At 44.2% G+C, this 22,763-nt stretch overlaps 1 protein-coding gene across 5 annotated transcripts in view; it reads left to right on the top strand.

Moving 5' to 3' along the window:
* The window catches only part of ndor1 (NADPH dependent diflavin oxidoreductase 1), a 67,875-nt gene that overhangs the window by 18,896 nt on the left and 26,216 nt on the right, over positions 1-22,763 (top strand). For 4 of the 5 annotated variants that reach the window (XM_038781614.1, XM_038781617.1, XM_038781615.1 and 1 more), the window contains 5 exons: positions 884-985; positions 7,010-7,219; positions 12,559-12,680; positions 16,154-16,374; positions 17,505-17,612. In XM_038781614.1, coding sequence (XP_038637542.1) covers positions 884-985; positions 7,010-7,219; positions 12,559-12,680; positions 16,154-16,374; positions 17,505-17,612 — 763 coding nt within the window. The remainder of the gene's footprint in view (positions 1-883; positions 986-7,009; positions 7,220-12,558; positions 12,681-16,153; positions 16,375-17,504; positions 17,613-22,763) is intronic. The other variant, XM_038781618.1, reaches the window with a different exon arrangement.

Raw genomic sequence — 22,763 nt, 5'->3', positions numbered from 1 at the left:
AGGTCACCTTGTGGCCTGCCAAACATTTATAAAATGAAGATAAATTTTACAGGTAAAAATATTAATGATGGTTTGCTACTATGCAATTTAACTAACTTTGTAGGCACAGGCGCACATGCAGTTTTTAAACAGAACTGTCTTGGGCATGCTTCTAATCAGTAAGAGCATTTGTACATATGTAGATGGTTTACTTGTATTTGTAATACATAGATACATAGCAGATAGGAGCAGGAGGCCTTTTGGCCCTTCGAGCCTGCTCCGCCATTCATCACGATCATGGCTGATCATCCAACTCAACAGCCTAATCCTGCTTTCTCCCCATAGCCTTTGATCCCATTCTCCCCAAGTGCTGTGTTTAGCCGCCTCTTGAATATATTTAAAGTTTATTAAAATGTACTTAACCATGTCTACGAAGAGAAAAATAGATAAACAATGCCTTGCATTTTTAGACAATGGAAAGTTTTATTTTGCTGAAGCAAGTGGAAAGCCTTTATGCTTAATATGTTTGCAAACAGTATCAGGTACCAGAGAATATAACATTAAAAACACTATGAAACACGTCACGTTGATATATATGGCAAGTACACAGGCTAGCTACGTATTGGTTAATACGTTAAATTGGTCATGTATTCTGTGTTTGATTAAATATTTTGGTATGTTTATTTGCTGTTGTAATTCACATACTCGGCTTATTAAACTTCATAAAACTGGAATATCTGGGCCTCATTATCATTAAGGATATCTCGTTTGTAAAACAATGTTGGTAGCTACTTTCATCAAAGAAATTTGACCCTTTGGATCAGTTGAATTTGACACCTCTGGTTTACAGAGCTATCCCCAGAGTGATATATTGATCTTAATTTAACTTCTTTCTCCTGTCCAGACCTGATGCTGTAATTGATCCCTGGTTAAAGCAGTTCTGGGAGCAAGCCTTGAATATCTACCCCCTGCCACCAGGGCTAAGTGTGCTTGGTGATGATATCATGTGAGTAAAACAATGCGAGGAGGGACATAGGAGCCTTGGTCTTGTGTTTCATCAATGCAAAACCAAGGAGATTTTTGTTCGAATGTTGGACCATTAGGAACAAATTAAAGGGTGAAATAAGGAAAAGTCACATGGAAAATCAGATCTTCTCTTACCTCAATTGTGAATTCCCCCAGCCACTGTCTCTGTATTCCCCGACCTGCATCTTACTCAGATAGCTCTGTTTGCATCTCCATAATTTAGAATCCCATTTTCCATTACATCTCAATGCACAAAGATCTCATTTGCAACGTAATTGCTTGCTCCAGTCATTGTCTCATTATGGACTGCCTGCTCACAATTGGGCTTTACTATGTGTCATAGGAGAGGATAGTCTGTCATAGCAGGGATGTGGGCCTCTATACTCGCGACTTCTCATTCTGCACAAGGACAAGGCTGTGCAAATCCTTTGATGCAGAGTTTGGAAATGGTGAAGTCGGGGGCACGTTGCTTGATCAGATGGTAAGCGTGCATTGCTCAAATCTGGGAATCCAGATTGTGTACACCTTGGTTTTAAAAGGAAGAGAGTATCTAATATTGTGCAGCAGGTATTGGTGGTGGTGCAGAAGACTATGATGACACTGCAGTGGGCGAAGGGCCATTTGGAGGATTCTGTTACCCACACCTGCAATACTGTGATTTTGCGTCGCTGTAGTGTTATGGATAAAAGGGGGGGGGGGTGTTAAAATCACAGCCGATGTTAAATACTAGGGTATTACAGGTCCCAGAAGGGAAGCTTGAATGCCTGCTTGCAATTTGTATTTTGCAATTTGGTATTACACAAAGAAAGATGTGAAGACCAGTGAAGGCCAGACAATTTTCTGATGATTTTAAACTAAATAAATGTTTATTAAACAATAAAACATGCAGGAAAACAAACTATAAGTACACTTAACTACATTAATGGCTCTACACAGTATCTTTAAATTTACCCAGTTCTAAATCCCTCTGTTTGCCTAACTTGAGAGCTAAACTCCTCAAACAACATCCCATAGGTTTTAAAATTATAGACAAAATCCAGCAATAGTTACCACACCACGCACCTCTTTCAAGGTTACTTCCAATTTAGGATAGAACAGCTGGTTTCCCAAACATGCTTTCCTAAAAGCACAGGTTGTTGGGAGTTGATACAGCTTCCTGCTATGGGCAGAATTCTCAAAAACTGCTAGTTTGCCCCTGAAATCCTGGTTTCCCTTTTGATCTTCCTTTATCTGAACTAACTTGCCAGAAGTAATTCTTAATATTCATTTAATACCTCACCCATGTCTTTCGGCTCCACACACAGATTGCCACTTTGGTCCCTAATGGGCCCCAATCTTTTCCTAGTTACCTCTTGCCCTTAATATATTATAAAACACCTTGGGATTTCCTTTATTTTGCCTGCCAGTGTGTTTTCATGCTGCTCTTTGCGCTCTTAATTCATTTAAGTACCCCACACTTTCTATACTCCTCGCGGGCATCCACTGTTTTGAACCCCTTGTATTTGCCATAAGCCTCCTTTTTTCCCTAGAAATTCTCCTATGAACTTTTAACATTTTTACTTAAACTTTTGACATTCTTACCAACATCTGTATACAGTGTGGCTAAGCTTACCACGACATAATAATCACTTATTGTCACAAGTAGGTTTCAATGAAGTTACTGTGAAAAGCCCCTAGTCGCCACATTCCGGCACCTGTTCGGGGAGGCTGGTACGGGAACATCAAAGAACAATCAAAGGCCAGTACATCAAAACGCAAGTTACACCAACCCAACCAGCTGGCCTCTACTATAGTTTCCATTTTAAATAGGTTCTCTTTAAGCATACAACTACCAGAATACATTCCCAGTTATCAGAATACATTCCCAACTACCAGAATACATTCCCAATTACCAGAATATATTCCCAATTATCAGAATTAAGGGCAGCACGGTAGCATTGTGGATAGCACAATTGCTTCACAGCTCCAGGGTCCCAGGTTCGATTCCGGCTTGGGTCACTGTCTGTGCGGAGTCTGCACATCCTCCCCGTGTGTACGTGGGTTTCCTCTGGGTGCTCCGGTTTCCTCCCACAGTCCAAAGATGTGCAGGTTAGGTGGACTGGCCATGATAAATTGCCCTTAGTGTTGGGTTACTGGGTTATGGGGATAGGGTGAAGGTGTTGACCTCGGGTAGGGTGCTCTTTCCAAGAACTGGTGCAGACTCGATGGGCTAAATGGCCTCCTTCTGCACTGTAAATTCTATGATAATCTATGATACATTCTCAGTTATCAGGATACATGCCCAATTACCGGAATCCATTCCCAATTACCGGAATACATTCCCAGTTACCAGAATACATTCCCAATTAGTAGATTTCCTTGCTTTTCATTTAATTATGATTGCCTAACAGGGGTCCCTTCAAGCAGCACTGAAATGAAAATGAAAATCGCTTATTGTCACAAGTAGGCTTCAATGAAGTTACTGTGAAAAGCTCCTCGTTGCCACATTCCGGCGCCTGTTTGGGGAGGCTGGTACGGGAATTGTTCCTCTTACCACTTGCCTGTAAACAGAAAGGTGTTTGGATTTATTTTCCCTTTCACAAGTGGTGGCATATTTACCAACCCCTCAATTTTTATGTGATCTAATTCAACTAATAAACTCCGAGCAAACTCGAGGTAGGATGAGTTCAGGAGGTTAGTTTATTGCAGACATTCAAAAACTGCAAAACGGAGGCTCCATAACATCCCCATCCATACTCATACAGTAAAGAGAGGGAAAGAGAAAAGAGGGTTTTACATTACAGAGACCACAGAGGAAATAAATGTTGGTTCATATGAGGTCCAGAATTAAAGTCCGGCATGGAAATCCTTCACAAAGATCAACAGGCTGAAAAGTGGTGATGGAAAATTTGCCTTTCTAGTGTTGTTGACTTCACTAGACAGGCAGAGATGAATCAGTTTGTGCACAACTTTCAGCAGAGGCAAGAATAGATGGGACCCGTTGTCCATCCTGGCCAGAGCTATTCTGTATGGCCTGTTGGTCAGCTGCTAAAGCAGCAAGCTGTCCTGTGCAGCTCAGCAAGGCGATATGAACTTGTTTAAGAAGCCAGAGACTTGGGTCATGTAGTTGTATCTCTCCACAAGAACTTCGCAAAGGATGTTTATGCATTGTGTGGAACATATCTGCATCTCCAGGACTGCTAAATGTCACTGCCATTGTAGGTTAAAAGGAATGTTTGAGAGGTTGTCGTCTTAGTTATCTTTCTGTTTCTGCTGGTGAGCCTGGGGAATCAAATACAAAAGACCTTAAATGTAGCTTCCTTTGAAGTTAGGACCGTGGAGTCCCCAGATCATCGATAGTACCTCCTCAGAGATAACGAGCTGTGAGTTTTCTGAAACTGCTCACTGGCTTCTTTTGTTATGGAGTCACAGACAGACACACAGAGACAGAGGGTCAGCCTCTTAATGGGCTTTGTTCAGCCAAGGTTCAGTTTTGAATTAAGAACTAGGCATGAGGATATATTTTTATAAAAATATTCAGTCTGAGGGTCTATTCTGTCTCAGTATCTTGCATTATGCACGGGACTTGGAAGCGGGCCACTGAGAGCCCCAAGGGCTCACCCAGAAAAAAGTTAGAGCTTGGAACGCATTATCACAAGGAGTGGCTGAAACAAATAACAGAAACAATTAAGGGGAAGCTGGATAAGAACATGAGGTAGAAGGGGTGGGGCTGAATGGTCTGTTTATCTGTAATTCTATGCTGTGTGTGTGGTGGGGGAGTGGCAGAACACAGCAATATTATATGTTTTTATAAATTTAGAGTTCCCAATTTTTTTTTTCCAATGAAGGGGAAATTTAGCGTGGCCAATTCACCTACTGTGTGCAGCTTTATGGGGGTGAGACCCACGCAGACATGGAGAATGTGCAAACACAGGGGCAGCAGGGTAGCATGATGGTTAGCATAAATGCTTCACAGCTCCAGGGTCCCAGGTTCGATTCCCAGCTGGGTCACTGTCTGTGTGGAGTCTGCACGTCCTCCCCGTGTGTGCGTGGGTTTCCTCCGGGTGCTCCGGTTTCCTCCCACAGTCCAAAGATGTGCGGGTTAGGTGGATTGGCCATGCTAAATTGCCCGTAGTTTCCTAATAAAAGTAAGGTTAAGGGGGGGGGTTGTTAGGTTACGGGTATAGGGTGGATACGTGGGTTTGAGTAGGGTGATCGTGGCTCGGCACAACATTGAGGGCCGAAGGGCCTGTTCTGTGCTGTACTGTTCTATGTTCTACCGCACGGACAGTAACCCAGGGCCGGGATTGAACCCGGGTCCATGACTGCCCCAAAGCAATAATATCTTGCATTTATGTAGAAGCTTTTACAAAAACAAAGTCTCAAAGCACCTTGTCGGTAGATATAGAAAGGGAAGCGAGTGTGAATGGAGCTGGAGATTCAGAACAGTACACAAAGGCCTGGTTTATTGGTCTGGTTTTGAGAGGAAAGCAAGACTTTCCTTTTACGCAACACTTTTTTGGAATTCTATTCCAAAGCACTTTACAGCTGGTGAAGTGATTTGAGAATACAGTAACGTGGGGAATGCAGGAGCCAAGCTGCACACATCAGTCTCCCAGAAACAGCAATTGAATAAATGACCAGAAAATCTGTTTTAATGATAACTGAGGGAGAGATATGGGCCAGAATGCTGCACTATTCTTCCAAATAGTGCCTTTGAATCTTTTACGTTTCCCTGGATGGCAGATAACGCAGCCTGCCCTTGGAAATCATAGAATCTTTGCAGCGCAGAAGGCCATTCAGCCCATCAAATCTGCACCGACCCACTGAAAGAGCACCCGACCTAGGCCCCTCCCTACCCCATAACCCTACCTAACCTGCACATCACTGGACACCAAGGGGCAATGTTAGCACCTAACCTGCACACCTTTGCACTGTGGGAGGAAACCCAGGCAGACATGGGGAGAACATGCAACCTCCACAGTCACCCAAGGCCGGAGTTGAACAGGAGTTTGTTCTTTGTCTCTTTGTTCTTTGGATCCCTGGCGTTAATCACTTTGCCACCGTGTCAGCCTGGATTATGGAAGTCTCTGGAGTGGGAATTTAGCTCAAACCCACCCACTCAGCGGCAACCATGCTTGACCATCATGCCTGGTCAGAACACAGCCCAAATTGTTATTCTTCATGAAAATGAAATGAAAATCGCTTATTGTCACAAGTAGGCTTCAAACGAAGTTACTGTGAAAAGCCCCTAGTTGCCACATTCCGGCACCTGTTCGGGGAGGCTGGTACGGGAATTGAACCGGGCTGCTGACCTGCCTTGGTCTGTTTTCAAAGCCAGCGATTTAGCTCTGTGCTAAACCAGCCCCTCTACGAATTCTTTTAGAGACTTCTGATTCAAAAAAAATGTTTCTATTGCTATGTAATGCATTTAAATGCTCAGCAAAAGCAGAGCTAATTGTATCAATTGCATCAATCTGCACAGAATTAAGATGACAGTTTTTAGCCGAGTTCATCAGGTGAACTTCATCAGGTGGACAGCGGCAAGGCAGATGGCATGCAGGGCAGTGGGATTGCCTGTGTGACTGGGATGGTAGTGAAGATGGGATTGATTTCTGTGGTCACTTGACCACAAAGAGGCAGTCGAAATGCGTGTTAATAAAGTTAATGAATAAAGTTAATTTTCTTTAATTTATAGAAATGACAAAGTTTAAAATACAGCAAGGACTGAAAAACAGGATCAGTAGCTAAACATTAAAATAATAGTAACAGAATAGAATTTGAATGAGGGGCAGTTAAATACAAATATACACCGGGAACAACAACGATAACTAATGACGTCACAGCATTTGCTGATGCCATCAGCAATGGATTTAAATAAGAAGATGCATAATAATAACACTCCATTACAATTTCATTTCTATAATGGAATTACTTTAGCCTGTATGTGTTATAGATATTTGCATTCTTGTGCATGTAATGCTGTACTTTGCGCATCACCTGATTTGTCTTATTCCTTGCGTAGATTACCATCCAAGTACAGCTTTCAATTTGAGGATGATGCAGCCAACGGTGTCTCGGTGGGACCGTGTGACACAAACAGACAAACTAAATGTCCACCCTCGCAGCTCTGCCCATTCCCAGCACAGATGATTTTCAATGAAAGGGTGACAGATGAAACTCACTTTCAGGATGTGCGGCTCATTACTTTCGATATCAGTGGCTCCGGCATTGAGTAAGAAATGTCTGATCTATATCCAGACAAGCAAATTGAACTTGAAAACACTGCCGAGAGCCCCTCGCAAACTGATCAGATACATAGAACATAGAACATTACAGCTCAGTACGGGCCCTTCGGCCCTCGATGTTGCGCCGACCCGTGAAACCATCTGAAGCTTATCTGACCTACACTATTCCATTTTCCTCCATATGTCTATCCAGTGACCACTTAAATGCCCTTAAAGTTGGCGAGTCTACTACTGTTGCAGGCAGGGCGTTCCACACCCCTACTATCTGAGTAAAGAAACTGCCTCTGACATCTGTCCTATATCTACCACCCCTCAATTTAAAGCTATGTCCCCTCGTGTTGGTCATCACCATCCGAGGAAAAAGACTCTCACTGTCCACCCTATCTAACCCTCTGACTATCGTATATGTCTCTATTAAGTCACCTCTCAGCCTTCTCCTCTCTAACGAAAACAACCTCAAGTCCCTGAGCCTTTCCTCGTAAGACCTTCCCTCCATACCAGACAACATCCTAGTAAATCTCCTCTGAATCCTTTCCAAAGCTTCCACATCCTTCCTATAATGTGGTGACCAGAACTGCACGTAGTACTCCAGGTGCGGCCGCACCAGAGTTTTGTACAGCTGCAGCATGACCTTGTGGCTCTGAAACTCAATCCCCCTACTGATAAAGGCTAGCACACCATATGCCTTCTTAACAGCCCTATTAACCTGGGTGGCAGCTTTCAGGGATTTATGTACCTGGATGCCGAGATCTCTCTGTTCATCTACACTACCAAGAATCTTGCCATTAGCCCAGTACTCTGCATTCCTGTTACTCCTTCCAAAGTGAACCACCTCACACTTTTCCGCATTAAACTCCATCTGCCACCTCTCAGCCCAGCTCTGCAGCTTATCTATGTCCCTCTGTAACCTATAACATCCTTCAGCGGTATCCACAACTCCACCGACCTTTGTGTCATCTGCAAATTTACTAACCCATCCTTCTACACCCTCTTCCAGGTCATTTATAAAAATGACAAACAGCAGTGGCCCCAAAACAGATCCTTGTGGTACACCACTAGTAACTGAACTCCAGGGTGAACATTTGCCATCAACCACCACCCTCTGTCTTTCAGCTAGCCAATTACTGATCCAAACTGCTAAATCACCTTCAATCCCATACTTCTGTATTTTCTGCAATAGCCTACCGTGGGGAACCTTATCAAACGCCTTACTGAAATCCATATACACCACATCAACTGCTTTACCCTCATCCACCTGTTTGGTCACCTTCTGAAAAAACTCAATAAGGTTTGTGAGGCATGACCTACCCTTCACAAAACCGTGTTGAGTATCGCTAATCAACTTGTTCTTTTCGAGATGATTATAAACCCTATCTCATAACCTTTTCCAACATTTTACCCACAACCGAAGTAAGGCTCACAGGTCTATAATTACCAGGGTTGTCTCTACTCCTCTTCTTGAACAAGGGGACAACATTTGCTATACTCCGCTATTCCTGTCAACAAAGACGACATAAAGATCAAGGACAACGGCTGTGCAATCTCCTCCCTGGCTTCCCAGAGAATCCCAGTGCCTGATACCTGTTATGTCAATGGCATCCTTTCCAGCAGCTACTGATTAATATTAATACCCCAGCTTAATGTTAATCAAGGACTTATTCCATTCTTTCCGACCGCCATGACACTATGGGTGGAACCCTGAGCCTGCACTCGCCCCTGCGGGATTGTCAGCGTGCCAGAATCAGGAAACGCGATCATTGCCGGAAAGATTGTTTTTCCTGATTTTCCCCACCATTCCTGATTTTCCCCACCGTCACAAGTGTGGGCGTGAATCTCGTAAATTTGAATTCATTTTAATACTCTTAGAGGCCCGCCCCACCAAATTATCCTTCCTCACTAAACATTCATACATCGACGAGGTTTACAACACATTTGGCCAGGTGTAAGGTAGTCGAGGAGATCCCTCCAGGGGCCCAGAGATATGTTTAGCCCCCGAGGGGGTGTAAAGGGACATGCCCGGGGCACTGCTCCTGCACAGTTTGACACTTCCAGGTTGTCAGTGCCAAGTCAGCAGTCCCAACTGGGCAGTGCCAATCTGTACTGGAGGCAATGCCAGAGGTAGACCCTGGTGGGAGCCCCATGCAGGGAAGGGTGTGTTGATGTATGGTGGGTATGCTGGTGGAGAGCGGAGATTGAAGGGGCTGGCTGGGTGCTGATGATTGATGTTGGAGGAGGAGGGGGGGGGGAGGCTAGATGGGGGAGAGCCTCTGTGACATGGGCTGGGGCCATTTGGCTGCAGCACAGGTCACGGAACCCTTTCAGGATGGCGCCCTGATCTGTTTGGAGCCAGATGCAATCTTTATGAGATCCCACCCGCCAGAGTGACAGTGCAAACCACGCCTACTCATTTTTATTTTTGCAAAGAGGCTCAAGATTCCTTGAGAAACCTGGAGAGTTCCACTGAGGCACTCCCTTGGTACTGACGCCCCGACAGTTCAGTACTGACCCCTGTCAGTGCAGTGCTTCCTCACTGACCCTCCGTCGGTGCAGTGCTCCCTTAATACTGACCCTACGTGAGGGCAGCACTCCCTCAGTACTGACACTGCATCAGTGCAGCATTCCCTCAGCACAGACCCTCCGTTAATGCAGTGCTCCCTGAGTACTGACGCTCTGACAGTGTAGCACTGCCTCACTACTGACCCTCTGTGAGCGCAGTGTTTCCTCAGTACTGACCCTTGCTGAATTCAACACTCCCTCAGTAATGATTCCCTCAGTAATGATTCCCACAGTGCAGCAATCCCTTAGTCCTGACTCTCTGTCAGCGCAATGCTCCCTCAGTACTGACCGTCTGTCAGTGCAGCTTCACTCAGGACTGACCACCTGACAGTGCAGCACCCCATCAGTACTGACCCTTCATCAATGCTGTGTTAGTATTCACCCTTTGATAGTGCAGCCCTCCCACAGTATTGACCCTCCGACAGTGCAGCAATTCTTCAGTACTGACCCTCCAACAATGTAGTGCTCCCTCAGTACTAACCCTCCAACAGTGCGGCGCTCCCTCAGTACTGTCCCTAAGACAGTGCAATACCCAGTCAGTATTAGCCCTCTGCCAGTGCAGTGCTCCCACAGTACTGATGCTCCGACTGTGCAGTACTCCCTCAATATTGACCCTCAGGAGCAGGCCTTCAGTACGCGTTGCCAAGGGAGGTTGTGGAAGCAGATACATTAACAGCGTTCAAAAGGCACCTTGACAAACACATGGATAGGATGGGTATAGAGGAATACGGCACAAGGAAGTGCTGAGGGTTTTGGCAAAGGTTGGTAACATGACTGGTACAGGCTTGGAGGGCCGAAGGGCCTGTTCCTGTGGTGTATTGTTCTTTGTACTGACTCGCTGACAGTACGGTGCTCCCTTGGTATTGACCATCCGTGAGCACAGCGCTCCTTCAAATCAAAATTCCTTCAGCCTTGACCCTCCGGCAGTACAGCGCTCCCTCAGTACTGACCCACAACAGTTCATCATTCCTGCACCACCACCGTCCAACAATGCAGCACTCCCTCACCTCTGATCCTCTGATTGTGCAGCGCTCTCTCAGTACTGAACCTCCACACAATTCAGCACTTCTGCAGTACTGACCCCCAACAATGCAGTGTCCTCTCAATATTGATCCTCTGACTGTGCAGCACTCCCTCAGTACTGAACCTCCAACAGTTCAGCACTCCTGCAGTACTGACCCCCAACAATGAAGCACTGACACGGTACTGATCCTCTGACAGTGCAGCACTCCCTCAGTACTGACCCTCTGACAGTGCAGCACTCCCTCAGCAATCCCTCAGTATTGACCCTCTGACAATGCAGCACTCCCTCAGTACTGACTCTAACAATGCAGCACTCCCTCAATATTGACCTGACAGTGCAGCACTCCCTCACTACTGACCTTCTGACAGTGCAGCACTCCCTCAGTACTGACCCTCCGACAGTGCAGCACTTCCTCGGTACTGATCCTTTGACAGTGCGGCACTCCCTCAATACTGACCCTTTGACAGTGCAGCTCTCCCTCAGTACTGACCTTCTGACAGTGCAGTGCTCCCTCAGTACTGACCGTCTGACAGTGCAGCACTCCCTCAGCAATCCCTCAGTACTGACCCTCTGACAGTGCAGCTCTCCCTCAGTACTGACCCTCTGACAGTGCAGCACTCCCTCAGTACTGACCCTCCGACAGTGCAGCACTTCCTCGGTACTGATCCTTTGACAGTGCGGCACTTCCTCAGTACTGACCCTCTGACAGTGCAGCTCTCCCTCAGTACTGACCTTCTGACAGTGCAGTGCTCCCTCAGTACTGACCCTCTGACAGTGCAGCACTCCCTCAGTACTGACCCTCTGACAGTGCAGCACTCCCTCACTACTGACCTTCTGACAGTGCAGCACTCCCTCAGTACTGACCCTCCGACAGTGCAGCACTTCCTCGGTACTGATCCTTTGACAGTGCGGCACTCCCTCAATACTGACCCTCTGACAGTGCAGCTCTCCCTCAGTACTGACTTTCTGACAGTGCAGTGCTCCCTCAGTACTGACCCTCTGACAGTGCAGTGCTCCCTTAGTACTGACCCTCTGGCCTAGTCATAGCCTTTTCACCATCCTTTCACTTGCTTAAAGCCTGTTACCGTTCTAACTTTACCTAGTCCTGATGAAAATTCACAGACCTGAAACATAATCTGTTTTTCTCCCCACGGATGCTGCCAGACCTGCTGAGCGCAGCATATTCTGTTTTTATTTCAGTTCCATAGCCAGTCTCTTACCCCATCGTCTTGTTGTCACTTCAAGTATTTCTCCAATTCACTTTGGAAGTTATTATTGAATATGCTTTCTCTGCTCTTTCAGGCAATGCCTTCTAGATTGGAACTACTCGCTATGTGAACAAACTTCTCCATTTCTCACCTTTAGTTCTTTGGCCAATAATCATAAATCCGTGTCCTCCAGTTACCAACACTGGAAACGTAATAAATAGGCAGAAAGTACCAAAACCCTTTGTAATTTTGAACACCTCAATCAAATCTTGCCTTAACCTTCACTGTTCCAAGGGGAACAACCCTGGCTTCCTCATTTTATCCACATAACTGAAATTCCTTAACCATGGCACCATTATCACTCCCACTCCAAGCTCTTGACATCCTTTCTAAAGTGTGGTGCCCAGAACAAGATTATACTCCAGCTGAGGCCTCCACCTGAGACCCCATCAGTGTATTTTGTTTTCAAAGCTAGGATATATTTACGTCATTGGCCCTGGAATCCTCTTCCAGTTATTTTTTTCCTGTTGACCTGTAGGTACTCAGCAGGGGATGTGGCCATGATTGAACCCAGAAATTCACATGAGAGTGTCGACCAGTTCTGTCAGCTCCTTCGACTCGACCCACACAAAACATTCTTGCTGAAACCCAATGATGCAGGTTGGATATCCTCTTCACTAATTGTTGGCTAGTATTGAATGTAAATGTTAAAAGTGACATTTATTCACAGAGCCTAACTCAAATAACGAACAGCTTCTGAAAAATAAAGCAGCCCTCTGCTAACCAAGTATTCTTGCAATCAAATGTATCAATAAGTGAAGAGGGCACTCAGTGGAACTCATACCTTTGTCACATTATGTTATCTCAACGTTATTGCAATTCTGCAGCTCTACCTTGTTAAGGCTTTTCCCTGCCTGCTTGACGCTGTAACTACAAAGCTGAAATAGATTTTTATTCAGCGCTTCTATCTCAATGGCTTTAGGCCCAATCTACACGCAACAATCTGCTCTGAAAACTCTGCTCACATTTTGACAGCGCTGACCAATCTGCCCCACAGAAGCTGAGACAATCGGTATTATTCTAAAACAATCTGGAACACAACATTCTAAGTTAATTCGCTCTGTTTTCCAATTTTACCAGACCTTTTAAAACAATTCCAAAGATCTACGACTTTGCAAAAAAAACTGACCAGTTCTTCCATGAATCGTACTCCACCTGTGTACCAAATTTCAAAGAAATCTGTTATATGTTTTTGAGATATACTGTTTACAGATAAACAGACTAAACAGGGATGTAAACATTACTTACATCCACCTTCAGTGGCAGAGGTAATAATCTAGATTCTGGAATGGTCCCAGCCGTTTTTTAAGTTGTCAAATATCTCACAGCGATTGAAGAAAGTAGGGAAAGAGAAAACAGGACTACAGGCCTATTGGCCTTATATCTGTCATTGGGAAAATGTTGGAACTTATTGTTAAAGACATCTTAACAATGGACTTAAAAAATCATAGTAAGATCAGTCAATGCCAGTATAGATTTATCGAAAGGAAATCATGTTTGGCAAATTTGTTAAGAGTTATTTGAGGATGTGACAAGTAGGGAAGACGAGAACTAGGAGATGCAGAATACTTGGATCATCAAAAGGCATTTGACAAGGTGCCACACAAAAAGGTTAATGGGGAAGATCAGAGCTCATGGAATTGGGGGTAATATAGTGACATGGATAGAAGATTGGTTAATGGACAGGAAGCAAAGAATAGGGATAGAACCATAGAATCCCTACAGAGCTGAAGGAGACTATTTGGCTCATCGAGTCTGCACCAACCCTTTGAAAGAACACCCTACCTAGGCCCACTCCCCTGCGCTATCCCTGGAACCCCACCGAACATGCACATCCACGGACACTAAAGGGCAATTTTAGCATGGCCAATCCACCCAACATCTTTGGATAAATGGGGCATTCACAAGTTGGCAGCTGTGCCTAGTGGAGTGCCAGAAGGATCAGTGCTGGGGCCTGAGCTATTTAAATTCAGCCTCAAAATTCCTGATCTGTCGAATGAGAGTACGCATTCAGGAGTAGGAGTGGGCCATTCAGGCCGACTCTGCCATTCGATAAGATCATGGCTGATCTGATTGTGGCCACAACTCCATTTTCCTGTCTGCCCTCCATAAGCCTTGACTCCCTTGTTTATCAAAAACCTCACTTTGCCTTGAATAAATTCAGTGACCAAACCATCACTGCTCTCTGGGGAAGAGAGTTCCACAGGGTAACAAACCTTGAAGAGAAAACAATTCTCCCCAACCCTTCTTAAAAAGGGAAACCTCTTATTCTTAAACTGTTTCTAGTCTGGTTTGTAGCCAACGCTGTGAACTCTTACAGTTAAGGTTTATTTTCAAGAGGAGGAAAAAATAGGGTAAAATGTTCCAGAGTTCCCTTAATGATGAAAGACATAGTAAGATGAAATAGAAAAAATGAACGTATGACAGATTTCAGGTTGATTCTTTGATTAAGAACCAGGCAGAATATAGAAAGCTTAGAGAAAAGTGATAAAATAAATGAGAGACAGAGAGAGAGTATGAAATGAGACCTGCAGCTAAATTGAAATGGAACTTAGCATATACCAATCACTTGTTACTAGTTATCTATGTCCAATCATGGCTATTAATAAGGTTTACATCATGCAAAGTATATTAGAATTATTAACCAATCACATCAAACGTCAAAATTAAACTATTCAATCGATATAAAGGTACATTTCTGTTGTCTCGCAATTATTCATGGAGACAGGGTAAATGGTATACTGTCCCGCATTGTTATATAGACGTTGAGAGATAACACCTGACTAGTCCCTGCCTGGGAACTAGTCCTATGGCAGATTGTGTCCTTGGGGTGTCTTCTTACAATTGGCAGCTTCAGCAAAACAACTTGTGTGTGTAATACAGATTGATACAGAAGTGTGTTCTGGGCCAGGGTTTAGAGAACCCCAAAGTGTACCATGGAGTTCACCTGACCCACAACTTTTAATAGATTGTGGTACGGGGAGCACATGGCCCACTCTACAGGTGTGGTACAGCAAAAATGTAAAAGTATTTTTTAAAGCAAAACAATGTTTATTCTATGAACTCAAGTTAACCTTTTTGAAACATCCAGTGAACATCTTAGCAACCATCAATTTGAATACAATTCTCAAAGAATACAACACTAAGTAATCCGTAATAACTTCCCAAACAATATCCAGAAGACAAAAGAAAAGCTTTTAACAGAAGCACATTAGGTTTACGTTCACTACTGAGAACATTTATAATTATGAATTCACCAAATGATCAAGAGATAGCCTTTTATGGCAGAGAGATCAGCAGTACACCTGCTCTGTCTGGCTTCAGCTCCAACACTGAAAACAAAACTAAAACACACCCTGCAGCAAACAGCCTAAAACAAAAGTAAAAAGCTGACAGACAGCCCAGCTCCACCTACACTCTGACATCACTGATAAACACCCATTTCTTAAAGGTACATTTCTTAAACACCCATTTCTTAAAGGTACTCTCACATGACAAGTGTTAAACCCCTTCTGCATTTATTGGATAAGTAAAGCTTTTTAAAACTAATTTCAAATTGATTCCGATATAATAATAATTTCCCTCATCAAATAGAGTCATAGAATCATAAAGGGTTTTATTCTAAAGGGGCAGAGTGACCCGAGGTTATATGTGCATAAATCATCGAAGGTGGTGGGGCATGTTGAGAACGGGTTTAATAGAGCCTAAAGTAGCTTGGGCTTTATAAATAGAGGCATGGAGTACAAAAGCAAGGATGTTACAATAAATGTAGCTAAAACAATGGTTTGGCTTCTTGTATACCATCGGCCCGCACTCCACACTTACTGTTCCTCCTGAACTGGGGTTTACTCTGTTGGAATCAGAAGCTGCCTGGTGCATGTGTCAAGATATCATTTTTGTCAAAATCCTATTTGACAATTTGTGTATGGAGCTCAAAAAGAGATTTAATCAGTCTGTGGGGAATAAGATATGACGAGCGATCAGCTTCTTTGCCAATTGCAATCAAACATGCCTTTGAATTTTCCTTTTACCTTGTGCTGCTGTGACTGACATCCCACACATTCCCTGTTCAGCAACGCCGCTTCCTGCTCGAGTGCCACAACCCTGTACAGTTCAGTACCTGTTGGAACGCTACCTGGATATTAACTGTGTCCCCCGGCGCTCCTTCTTCGATCTCTTGTCATACTTCTCGCCTGATGAGATGGAGAAGGAGAAGCTAAAGGAATTCAGCTCAGCTGAGGGCCAGGAGGAGTTGTACAGCTACTGCAACAGGCTTCGCAGGACCACCTTGGAGGTAGGGTAGAGGAGAGAGAATTCTCCTTTATATAATGCCTTGAATAGAGTAAATTGTCTCGGTGAGCTTCACAGGAGTGTTATCAAACAGAATGCAGGACTGAGCTACATAAGGAGATAATATGGCGGGTGACCTAAAACATGGTCACTGCAGTAGATTTTAAGCAACCTATTAAAAGATAAGAGGGAGAGAGACACAAAAGTATGGAGGGACTTCCAGAGCTTGGTGTAATGTTCTTGTCAGATGGCCTGATTTATAAGAACACTTGTAGCTAAAGCTATAAACAATTTATTAACTTTAACTGTGGGTCAAATATGTACAACACAACAGATGAATAACAATTTGCACAAGCAATTTCTCCCGCAGCTCCCTCCAGCCAGTCTGAGGTCACCTGACTCTAACATTCACTCATATACTAGTGAGGCGCCTAGTGGTCAGTTGGTGAATTACAACCAGGATATCACCATACTTGAGACATGAGCAGTTTGAAGGCACAGCCACCAATGACTGAACGAAGAAAGCTGAGAATGCACAATACACCAGAATTAGAGGAGTGCACATACCTTGGAGGGTTGTCGAGCAGGAGTAGATGACAGAAATAGGAAGCATCTGAAGGTTAAGGGCTAAGTTATGAAGTCTATAAGTGCTTGTGGACAGAAACTGCCCAAAGGGGACATTATCATTCACACGAGTTGGGGCAGGAGTGCCTTGAGCAGTTTGGCAGCCATTGGTCTCGGAGTGTGGCACTGGGGACCATCTATTCTGAGGTAAGAGGAGGTGGATACTTTCGGAGGAAGAAGGAGCTTGGGGGGATGTCTGCTTAAGACAAAGGCAGCCACTTATCCAGAGCCAAGGGAAGACATCGGAGAAGGAGTGGGATGTTCCTGTCCCAACTACCTCCTCATAAACAAATGGCTAGAAACAGCAGCTTCATCTAAAAATGGATCAGCAAAGACATTTGGAGGAACAGCCTGGGGAGGCCCGACAGTACAAGGTTCTTGGTGCATTCTGCTGTAACCCAGCAGTGCAACTTCAGGACAAAAGCAGTGCTTTTAATTCAATATTAGTTTCTGCTCTCACTGTGTGTGTTCAGTTCTGTAAAATTTTGAAATCCATGTGTTCTTTCCTAGATTCTGTATGATTTTCCCATGACAACTTATGCCATTCCACCTGACTACCTCTTCGACCTCATTCCTGAAATCCGACCACGGGCATTCTCTATTGCTTCATCGCAGCTGGTAAGGACCCCACTCCCTCATGGTATACATTTGAGACACTCTTGTTTGCAATGGGGTGGATTTTTAACTTGCTGTCCAGGCATCAAACTGGCCTTTCATATAGGCTGCCCTTATTGAAACTATCAGAATGGAAGATCAGGTGGCTTCCCATAGAATCCCGACAGGAGGAGGCCTTTCGGTCCATCCACTCTGCACCGACCCTCTGAAAGCGCTCTCTAACTAGGCTCATTCCCCCACCCTAACAGGTCTACAAAATTATGAGGGGCATAGACAGCATGGATAGTCAGAGACTTTTTCCCAGGGTAGAGGGGTCAATTACTAGGGGGCATAGGTTTAAGGTGCGAGGGGCAAGGTTTAGAGGAAATGTTCGAGGCAAGGTTTTTACACAGAGGGTAGTGGGTGGCTGGAACTTGCTGCCGGAGGAGGTGGTGGAAGCAGGGACGATAGTGACGCTTTAGGGGCATCTGGACAAATACATGAATAGGATGGGATTAGAGGGATATGAACCCGGAAGTATAGAAGATTTTAGTTTAGACGGGCAGCGTGGTCGGCACAGGCTTGGCGGGCTGAGGGGCCTGTTCATGTGCTGAACTTTTCTTTGTTCGAACCCCGTGACCCCGCACATTGATCATGGCTAATCCACCTAACCCGCACATATTTGGACTGTGGGAGGAAACCAGAGCAGCTGGAGGAAACCCACACAGACATAGGGAGAACGTGCAAAGGCCCCACAGCTGGTGACCCAAGCCAGGAATCGAACCTAGGTCGCTGGTATTGTGCTGCCCCTATAAGCATACAGTGCAAAAGTATTTGATAGTGCAGTGATTCTATTGCTGGACTGATGTGGCAGTTTCAGTATTTGACTTCAGTTCAATAATTCTGGAAGTGAAAAGCTGATATTAGTGAAAGTGACTGAAGTTATTGGATTGTTGGAAAGTTCACTAGTGTCCACTGGGGAAGGAGACTTGCTGCCCCTACCCAGCCTGGGCCTATATGGAGAAAGGGCAGGGAAGTGGCGTTCCTGTAGAACGTCAGCCATGTTCCCATTGATTGACAGAGCAGGTCTGAGAGGCTGCAAGGCTAACTTGCTCTCATTTCTCTTATAATCTTATATATGACATCTGTCCCAATGAGATTGTTTTTCTGAAGATGTCTAGCAAGATGCTTGTTTATATTAACTATTCCAGGGCAAAGAAGGATAGCACAAGAACTATCTTGTGCTTACATTGTATATCTTGTGTTTTACATTGTATATCTTGTGTTGCCCTATTATGTATTTTTTTTCTTCCCTTTTCTTCCCGTGTACTTAATGATCTGTTGAGCTGCTCGCAGAAAAATACTTTTCACTGTACCTCGGTACACGTGACAATAAACCAATCCAATCCAATCCAACGAATGCTAGCCTTGATAATGACACATAGTAAATTAGAAAATAGGAGCATGATTAGGCCATTTGGCCCTTTGAACCTACTCCGCCATTCATTATGATCATGGCTGATAATCCAACTCAGTAACCTGTTATTGCTTTCCTCCTCCCGCCCCTCACATCCTTTGATCTGGTTGAGGACTCTGGGTCTGTAGTCGTTGGAGTTTAGAAGGGTAAGGGGGAATCTTATTGAAACTTACAGGATACTGTGCGGCCTGGATAGAGTGGATGTGGAGAGGCTGGATAGAGTGGACCTGGAGAGGACGTTTCCACTTGTAGGGAAAACTAGAACCAGAGGACACAATCTCAGGCTAAAGGGTCGACCCTTTAAAACAGAGATGAGGAGGAATTTCTTCAGCCAGAGGATGGTGAATCTATGGAACTCTGTCGCACAAGGCTGTGGAGGCGAAATTACTGAGTGTCTTTAAGACAGAGATAGATAGGTTCTTGATTAATAAGGGGATCAGGGGTTATGGGGAAAAGGCAGGAGAATGGGGATGAGAAAAATATCAGCCATGATTGAATGGCGGAGCAGACTCGATGGGCTGAGTGGCCGAATTATGCTTCTATGTCTTTCGGTCTTATGGTCTTATCCCTTAGCCCCAAAAGCTATATCTAACTCCTTCTTCAAAATACACACTGTTTTGACCTCAACTGCTTTCTGTGGTAACAAATTCCACAGGCTTGCCACTCTGGGTGAAGATATTTCCTCTCTTCTCAGTTCTAGGTCGTTTATCCTGTATCCTCAGACTCTGACCCCTGGTTCTGGACACCCCATCCTACCATGAGGATCATCCTTCCTGCATGTACCCCGTCTATGGTAGATGTCAGAATTTAGAAGTTTCTATGAGATATTGCCTCCTCATTCTTATCTCCAGTGAATATAATCCAAACCAACTCAATTTCTCCTCGTACAAACTCCACATAATATTCCATGTGTGGTCTCACCAAGGCCCTGTATAATTGCAGCAAAACATCCCTGATCCTGTACTCAAATCCTCTCGCTATGAAGGCCAGCATATCATTTGTCGTCTTTACTACTTGCTGCACTTGGATGCTTTAAGTGACTGGTGAACAGGGACACCCAGGTCTCGTTGTACATTCCTGTCTCTCAATCTATAGCCATTCAGATAATCTACCGTTCTATTTTTGGTATCAAAGTGATTAACCTCACATTGTGTCATTTGCAAATTTGGAGATATTACATTTCGTTCCCTCATCTTAATCATTAATTTATATTGTCAATATCTGGGGTCCCAACAGTACCCCACTAGTCATTGTCTGCCATTTGAAAAAAGACCCATTTATTCCCACTGTTTGTTTCCTGTCTGCAAACCGGTTTTCTATCCATCTCAATACACTACCCCCAATCGCTTTAATTGTACACACTAATCGTTTGTGTGGAACTTTGTCGAAAGCCTTATGAATGTCCAAATAAACCACATCCACCGTCTCCCTGTCGACAACTCTATTGGTTGGATCTTCAAAGAATTCCAGTTGATTTGTCAAGCATAATTTCCCTTTCATAAATCCACGCTGATCGATCCTGCCACTGTTTTCCAAACGCTTTGCTATTAAATCTTTTATAATGGACTCCATCATTTTCCCACTATTGACCTCAGGTCAATCATTCCATGTTTTCTGTCTACCTTCCTTTTTGAATAGTAGGGTTGCATTATCTACCCTCTAATCTGTAGGAACTGTTCCATAGTCTATAGAATTTGGAAGATGACCACCAATAAATCACTTTTTCTAAGGCCACTTCTTTAAGCACTCTGGGATGTAGACTATCGGGATTTATTGGTCCTCGATCCCATCAATTTCCCGTGGGTCCCAACACAAGTGAATTAACCAATAAATCGTATAAAATTTCCTGAAATCTTTGGCCCTTGGCTGCCCAATAATTTAGTCACCGGGTTTGTAAATTGAAGCACAATTACTGTTATTTATAGCAGAAATAAAGATGAAATATACTGTAATTACAACAGAATAACGGCAAACTAACCTGCTACCCCCTTTAACTGTCCCATCCTCTACCCACACACACACACACACACGACAAACAAACGCAGAGGTGGAAAGAGATAAAAATAATAAGGATTAAGGTATAAAAATAAAATGAGTCCTTGCATTCGCTGTTGGTTTCTTTGCCGCAGTCTTTCCTCCCAGCACGCTGAGTGATCAAAGCCACCGGTGTACAGTTGGTGATGGTCTTCTTGCAGGAACATTCATTCAGCACTCCCATGCAGTAGGATTTCCTCTGGAGAGACACTTTAGCCTTTATTAAACTGGGTCTTCAACTCAAAGATCCACTCTTGAGTCTACTTCTCTCTTAAGACCCTTTGTCTCGCATCAAACCCAGCTCCCGGCCCAAGTTTTAATCTTAATCCTTTGCAGTTTCAAAAAATGAATCCATCCTTGCTGGAGAAAGAGAAGAGTTCTTGCACTGGATTTCCAGAGAGATTTCATCACAGCAGAGAGAGATAATCAGAGATGCTTCTTCCAGCTTCATTGGCTGCCAGGCAAGTCAGTCAAACTAAGTCGTCACTGATCTCTGCTGATTTAATTAAAGCTAAAGGCTGCATTAAAGTCACAGGCCCATTAATCATCCATGGATAAAAATTGTAAATAACAAAAACATAAAATAAAGGAGGAACAAGCAGGATTTAAACAGGAGGATCCTTACACCTGTTTCTGACTTAAGGGACCTACATTTGTCTTCAGCAATCGTTTTCTCTTCACATACCTATAGACGTTTATACAGTCAGTTTTGATGTCCCCTGCAAGTTTACTCTCATACTCTATTTTCCCCTTCTTAAGCAATCCCTTGCTTCTCCTTTGCTGAATTGTAAACCTCTCCCAATCCTCAGGTCTGCTGTTTTTCTCTGGCCAATTTATATGCCTCTTCCTTGGATCTAATACTATCTCTATTTTCCCTTGTAAGCCATGGTTTGGACACCATTCCCATTTTATTTTTGTACCAGGCAGGGATAAACAATTGTTGCAGTTCACCCATATGCTCTTTGAATATTTGCTATTGCCTATCCACCGTCATTCCTTTAAGTAATGTTCCCCAATCCATCATGGCCAACTTGTGCCTCTTGCCTCATACCATCATAGTTTCCTGTATTTACATTCAGGATCTTAGTTTCAGAATCAACTATGTAATTCTCCAGCTTGATGATGAATTTCATCATATTATGGTCGCTCATCGCCAAGGAGTCTCACACAACTAGGTTGCCAATTCTTCCTTTATCGTCACACAATACCCATTCTAGGTTGGTCTATTCTCTAGTTGGTTATTTAACGTATTATTCCAGAAAACCATCTCAGATACACTCTACGGTATTGTTACTAATTTGATTTGCCCAATCTAGAAACACGTGGCTACAGGGATGGTGCAGGCGGGAGGGATTCAGATTTCTGGATAACTGGGGCTCTTTCAGGGGAAGGTGGGACCTCTATAGACAGGATGGTCTACATCTGAACCTGAGGGGCACCAATATCCTGGGGGGGGAGATTTGTTAGTGCTCTTTGGGGGGGGTTTAAACTAATTCAGCGGGGGCATGGGAACCTGGATTGTAGTTTTGGGGTACGGGAGATTGAGAGTATAGAGGTCAGGAGCACAGATTTGACTTCGCAGGAGGGTGCCAGTGTTCAGGTCGGTGGTTTGAAGTGTGTCTACTTCAATGCCAGGAGTATACGAAATAAGGTAGGGGAACTGC

Source organism: Scyliorhinus canicula, chromosome 21 (genome assembly GCF_902713615.1).
Source record: "Scyliorhinus canicula chromosome 21, sScyCan1.1, whole genome shotgun sequence".
In the NCBI taxonomy this organism is placed as follows: domain Eukaryota; kingdom Metazoa; phylum Chordata; class Chondrichthyes; order Carcharhiniformes; family Scyliorhinidae; genus Scyliorhinus; species Scyliorhinus canicula.
The sequence above is the reverse complement of the archived record's forward strand: the minus strand, read 5'-3'. Positions and strand labels throughout refer to the sequence as shown.